This window comes from Oncorhynchus mykiss, chromosome 11 (assembly GCF_013265735.2).
Source record: "Oncorhynchus mykiss isolate Arlee chromosome 11, USDA_OmykA_1.1, whole genome shotgun sequence".
In the NCBI taxonomy this organism is placed as follows: domain Eukaryota; kingdom Metazoa; phylum Chordata; class Actinopteri; order Salmoniformes; family Salmonidae; genus Oncorhynchus; species Oncorhynchus mykiss.
In genome coordinates, this window is record NC_048575.1 from 35,594,916 (window position 1) to 35,601,907 (window position 6,992).

Consider the following 6,992-nt stretch of genomic DNA (forward strand, 5'->3'; position numbering starts at 1 on the left):
TTGAATGATTGGTCAAGTTGGTTTTAAGTTTGACGGGGGGCGATTTTACTGTAGTCATTTGGTTGAGGTATTGAAATTAACCACCTCACTTAGCGTACGGCTTATATATGTCACGCTGACAAATATTTGCGTTCATGCATTGTCCCACAATTACGTGGTTGAACTAAACATGCATATGCACTTTATGACTCGGGCCATCTCATTGACGGGGAAGGAAAAGTACTACAGTGTTACATTCCGAGAGGATGGGGGCGATGACGTAGATAGTATCCCCTAGTGTGACCAGTGAAAAGGCATGCTGTTGGATTCAGGAATTAAAAAAAAGCCGATGCAAGCAGGTCTTCAGAACAAAAAGTTTCCTCTGTGAAGACAAACGTGTGGGCTCTTTCTCCTGGGGTTGTGTGCATACAGAGATCCGATAATCGCGTTTTATGTGTGAGCGCACGGAGGGTTGGACACATTAAAGGAGCATCAGGAGGCGGCAGAGACGCTTTACAGACGAAGCAAGAAAAGAGAGAAAGGGAGAGAGAGAGATTATCTCACTCTCCCAGTCGCAGTCGCAACCGGATCACATCCAGCTTGTCTCTCCACACGGTAATAGGTACGTGATGCTTTCTGAACTTTTACACACACAAACGAGAATACAGCAACAGGCTATAGTACTTTAGAAGGTTTGGATGTAATGTTTGGAGGTCATATTTGGCACTTTAGAATGTTTGGGGCAACACACTTGAGGTGCATTGAGGCACTGTTGCACTCGCAAGCACTAAGTGATGAATAGATGGGGAGTTTGGATAATTTTTGTAAGCGTATTGTTCTCCAAAATATAAGAAAACCCTATCCATTCTAAAAAAAAAATAATGTGTATTCATTTCGTTTTTCCTCGCTCTGACTTTGGAAATGGTAGATAACTTTCGCACGTCTAACTTTGTAATCATTTCTTTTTCAGCAGGACAATGTCTAGTAAAGCGACTTTAGCCTTACTCATCTATGGAATCATAATGCACTACAGCATCCACTGCTCACCTCTCGGGCTAAGCTATCCTAACCTTAGGTAGGTACCTGAAAACTTCTCATTCAACTGAACATCTCTGCATGTAAAATGAACATTGGAAAACGCATTGTTTCTGCAGCTGAGGACAGTAGTTATGTATTAGATCGAGTCTACTGCAACCGCATAGGTCTAGACCTATGCCATTAATTGCTATACATTTTTTTTCGTTCAATCAATGTGTGGAGAAATAAAGGAAATAGATGATACCTAAATTAATACACCGTTTTCCCCTCCAGAGCATCTTGTCAATTTGGGTATACAAATTTATGCTATGCATTGACAGATACTGGTGTATGTCTTTTATTTTGAGTTTGAATATGCTGCAATGTTTTGCTATGAGGGGCTTTAGAGCGCCTGGAATCATAGCAGTGGAATATAGCATATTACCAGCTACTGGTAGATCAAGCGTCTGATACAGAACTCTATCTCTGCTTTTAGACGCGTCCCGTGGGAATGACAGTGAGGGGTAATTTGCTGAGGCGTGAGGCAAACGTGGGAGCCACTAATTCATAGAATAACAAGATCGATTTATTTTGTATTCTCTTAACTAAGCAGACACAATCTGCATTATTTTATTTTTTGAATCACAACTATACATTTTAATTTGGTTTTTGAGATCTGGTTATGGTGTTATTTAATTCACAATTAAAATGATTTTAAATTAAACATGTTTTTTTTCCCCTAATTTCCGATGTGGATGAGTTTGCTTGCCTTTTGGGAAATATAGCCTATGGTTCCACTAATGTTTTTATGTAAGGTGTTGTAGCTTACTTAGGAATGGTCAATAGCAATTACAATTATTACACATTTAAGCAGATACATTATGGCCATTGTAGGCCTATCAAATATTTTTTAATTACTCTAATTTCTTAACATGGAATATAGCCTATACAATCTAAAAATGCGAGTAATTTATTTCGGTGTTTATATTCAGAATTGGTTTTATCATGATTATACATGATTAATCGTATATCAAAAAGCATATAATATTCAAATGCATTTCCGATTTCAGACTTGAAAATGAGGTTTATGACGAGGATGGAAATTCGTTACCGGACTTGGCTTTTGACGGTGATCAAATTGCTATAAGAAGTCCCCCATCTGTGGCGGACGACGTGTACACTTTATACTACCCACCGGAGAAAAGGTGACTATCATTATCACTATACTCAACCTATTCTTTTTTAATGTCGTTGACATTCATGCTAAACATTTCATTATCGGGCTCGTATTTATGTTCATCTATGTTATATGTTTTATGTTAGTAAATGTACTGTACCATCAATAATCACATTTTGTTATTTAATCTTTAGATGGAAATACATAGGGGAAAAAATGAGCCTTTAAAATAACAAGCTTCCCACATTTTCATTGCAGCAAGATAGACTATGGTTGGTAGCCTGGTATTCAAACGAAGATAATCGGAAAGGTCTGTGGGCTATAGAATCAAGTTAGAAGCCTATAAGCGAACTAAAACAGAACGAGACACTTTTAATATGAACCGGCCATTTCCAAAGTCATGAAATTCACCAGAATAGCATTGTCCACTATTTCAGCTCACATTTTGGAAAGCAGCCCATATGACGCGTTGGATTTGGTAGGCTAAATACAGTATGTTACCACTTACGTGTGATCATTTATTGTTTGGCGTTTTATCATCCCAGAACGGAAAGGCATGCAGACGGAATGTTTAATAAAGCCTACAGGAAAGCGCTGGGTCAGTTATCAGCAAGAAAATATCTCCATTCTCTGATGGCAAAGCGTGTAGGGTAAGGACATCTTCTTAGTTCTCGTCTCTTATTTTGTGATCTTAGTTATTTTTGGTGTTCGTTTTTCTTCTAACTCAGATTTTCCGAATACTCACTATTCATTCTATGTTTCGTCAAATTGTCCGGTGTGTCTATGTGTGTGTTCTTCCGACTTGAATTTGACGCCTTCAGGCACAGAGTGGGTTGACTTGATAAAATCTCCGACAGCGCAAATCCGGGTGCGGCATGATTTAGATCAAATCGGTGGATCTCAGTGCTGATATTGTCTCTTTAAGTAGCAAAGCCTAGGATCCACGTGGGTGAATACATTTCATTTTCATTATTAATACTTGATGGTGGTAGGGGGTTAGTCCCAAGGGTTGAAGATAAATGTAGGCTTCAATTATTCCCTACATCCTCGACCAGCCAGCCTAACCATGATGATATCGAAATAAAAATCAATTTGGGATGATTGATTAAAAGTTGAAGAGATGAGAAAATATAAAAATGAAGAGCTGTGCAGTGCAGTCTATGGGCTACATTCCGAGGCAGGGTAGGCGTTTCCTAACAGTGAAAACTATCCTGCTCTCCCCCTTTCTTAGTGGAGGGAGCACCATGGAAGACGACTCAGAGCCTCTGTCAAAGCGACACTCGGATGGGATCTTCACAGACAGCTACAGCCGCTACCGAAAGCAAATGGCAGTCAAGAAATACCTGGCGGCAGTCCTTGGGAAAAGGTATAGACAGAGATATAGAAGCAAAGGACGCCGGCTAGCGTATTTGTAGCGTTGCTAAACCAAACTACCATGTGTGTACAGCCCAGATCAAGTCATTTTGAGAAAACTGAACAATCGGTGGATCGCTCTTGTGTTCTTTAAACATGTATTTATGTATGAAGTAAAGCCATTAAAATTAATATTTTGATAATAATATTGTTTTTCTTTTGTACTTAAGCACTTGAGAACGCGCAGATCTACTTTGTGGACCAATCCTTTTGTTCAACCTAAATATAGCCTATATTTATTTATTTTTAGACCTACGTAGACATGAAGATGAAATGATGTGCACATGATCAATATGCTCTTTACCCTGTCTTTTAAAGATTTAAATCTAGATATGAATGCGACGGAAATAAATAGTTTAAAAGACAGTCAATGTATTGAATGTTACTTTGTGGCAACTGAAATTAAGAGCTCAGTGTCTTTATTTACAACAGCCCTGAAGACTTAGGTTTTCACCATATTCTACAAGACATAGACTTTGATGCCCTACCGGATGGGGATGAGTTTGAGGCTATTTTTGGAGACTGGCTGAAACAGTTCTCTCCCGAATTTCCGGTGAGTTCCAGGCTCTTTCCCGAGGCCTTGTCTTGAGGGATGTCTCTTGTCCCTCCCACTTTTTCTCACCTTACCCTGTGACCTTACCCTCCAGATATGAAATACAACCCAGTCTTCTTCTTTTCTCATTTGGGCTCCTGTCTCTCTTGAGATGCTGTACAACTGTACCTATATTCACACCTATACTGCATGCAGTATATGTATGAACGTGAATATAGATGCATAGATATGTTTTACACATTGAATGTTTATGGATATACTGTAAATCCTTTACAATTCCCCATAAATATCCTATGGGAGGCTGTAGGATAATAATGTGACTGCTAAACAGTATTATAAATAAATTGTTTATTTAAGGCCAAAACAGACATGACCCAACAGGCTCTAGAATCCTTATATATGGCAGTAATTCAAGTACTAAAGTGTTAGAATGACCCCTATGACCTCTATGACCCTCGTAAGATGAGGACCAGAGTGCGTTTGAGCTTTTTCCTTTCCTTCCTCTTCTTCTTCTTCTTTTTCTTCTTCAGTGTTAAAGAAAATGAGCTTACATTTTTGAACTTTGTGCAAAGTATCTATCTTGTGTTCCTCTGTAATGGTATACATGTGTTTGAAAAGCTCTTGAAAACCTGGAATGCTGGTAAAGGTTTTCCATTTGTCTCTTCTCGCCACATAAGAAGCATCATGAACGTAGAATGGTCGTCGGACTCAAAAAGAAAGTCCAATAAGAAAACGGAGACCATTTCCACTGACATTATACTTTTTATGTGGCTTCACTTAATTTCAATGTGTTTTTTGTTATTTTTCATGAGGAACATTTCAGAGGCAATTTGAAGACGCGTTGCACCTTCCTGGTCTACTGTGCTTTCCCCTATCTTGTCATGTGAACCAATGTAAAGCTAGATCGCATGATTAAAGTAATTGCACTAGCCACCAAATCTGTGCAAACTACTGCAATTGGATGGTTTTCTTTGCTCACTGATTGACATATATACATATGTGTTTTTTTTCTGGATGTTGTTTTGTTTTTGTTCTCTCCCCAACATTACTGCACAAAGTGTTTGATTGAACGTCTCACCCCTGTCTTCTGTATAGGAAAGCTCAGATGAATGTACTGCAGGGGAGAAGCTTTCAGAAAGAGTCGCGGTCATGTTTTCTTTTTAGTCTCTTCTCAATGGGACTTGAGACAAGATTCTGTTACATTCCAATGTATTATATGCCAAAAACAATGCTTGAATGATTGTTATTTTGAATAATCCTTACCTATCCTGGCAGCCCAAGCACAGCACAGTCAAACTTCTACCTAATCAACAGTTAGACAAAGCCTTGAACGTACTTCACCGTGCCTGTACTATTCTGAACACCACCAATTCCAAATTAGCTTCTCAGTTTACTTGCCTCTTTTTTCTTGATGTAAGTGATCACAAGATGAGAAGCAGAGAAAACCTGTTCAGTGCTAGATAGACCCAAGTACGAGAGGGGGAGTGGGAGGAAGAGAGAGGAATGAGGATAGTGGGTGCGAGAGAGGAGAACAAAGAGAAAGAGGGACACAGAGAAAGAAGGAGAGTCCATGACCAATCGATTCGAGAGAAAACAGGGTGATTTTTTGGCAGTGAAAGGAATTTACCAGACAAAGGTTTCCACACCTCATTAGAAGAACTTGGCCTATCATCTCACTTGTACCCATCAGTGACAGATAGACAGAACAAGCCACACTTCTTCTCACTAGAGACATGATTGGGTTCGCTACTTCTGTTATTAGCCATCCCATTTTTCGACACCATGAAAAACAGTTAATAAGATAATGAAAAATGTAGCTTCTGAATCCGTACAGTATACTTCCATTTCCTGGCCCCAAGACATCATATTCACACTTCCCTAAATTGCAAGGAGATCTAACTCCAGTAGTGGACCAGGCAGATTCTACAGACACTGTAGGTTAGGTTTGAGCTTTGTGACACTTAGCAGTAGGGCAAAGTTCTTCGATCTGTGCCTGTGTGTATGAAATCAATCTTTCTTTAATTCTGCATTCCCCTCCAGGCTTTGTGACGCAGAATGCAGCTTGCGGCTGTGGTGCCTTGCTTCGACTTTAAAATCGCCACGAATCACAGATGGCTATTTAGTAGCCCTACAATGCTGCACATCATCAGCTTACATTTCACCATTTGGTTGTTGTTTTTGTGTTGCGCAGACATTTGATTGGATCTTTAGTGCCATTAGGTGTAGTCTCCGAGCACTCTTGCTCACAATCATTTCTTTTGACAATTATTATTATTATTATTTTTTTGAGCACTTAGACTTAGAGATTTGTGGTAGATAGTTGCAAGCATCATGATTACCCTCTTTCCATAATGTGTATCATTTTGAAAGCGCCAACAGCCTTACTAAACGTGAAGATTTAACTTAGAATATATATATTTATTGTGTAGTAAATTGATATTAGAGAGTACTATTATAATGAGAAAAAAAATGGCGATCCACAAGGGTTAAGTCTATAAATGTTTAAAAAAAACGGTGTTGTAAGATTTGTATGAATAAATTTTTGTAAACAACACAATTTCGTCTAATCTTTCAAACCCATAACATTATAAGTAGTTCATCCTCAGCTCATAGGTGAGGATGCTAGAACAGTACCACTGTAAAGTACCATTGTTATACAACAATACACAATAATTGTTAGCTCATTTTAGTCCTGCTCCACATATTATAGTGCATCCATCCAATACGTGTACTTTCTCACTAGCCCATCACACCAAAATGCCTAAAGAGAAATCACAGAAAGGAGGACAGATTGGAGAGAAGACGAGGACAAAGGACAAGAGAATACAATTTTTCAGGTATCTAGGCACCTAA

At 38.8% G+C, this 6,992-nt stretch overlaps 1 protein-coding gene across 6 annotated transcripts; it reads left to right on the top strand.

Moving 5' to 3' along the window:
* Positions 1-306: 306 nt before the first annotated feature.
* Positions 307-6,693, top strand: adcyap1 (adenylate cyclase activating polypeptide 1). 6 transcript variants are annotated; one of them, XM_021619859.2, is made up of 7 exons: positions 308-601; positions 950-1,054; positions 2,067-2,201; positions 2,719-2,823; positions 3,405-3,539; positions 4,019-4,139; positions 6,180-6,693. In XM_021619859.2, exons 2-7 carry the CDS (start codon positions 957-959, stop codon positions 6,186-6,188), a joined length of 603 nt encoding a protein of 200 aa, XP_021475534.1. In that variant the 5' UTR covers positions 308-601; positions 950-956; the 3' UTR covers positions 6,189-6,693.
* Positions 6,694-6,992: the final 299 nt, after the last annotated feature.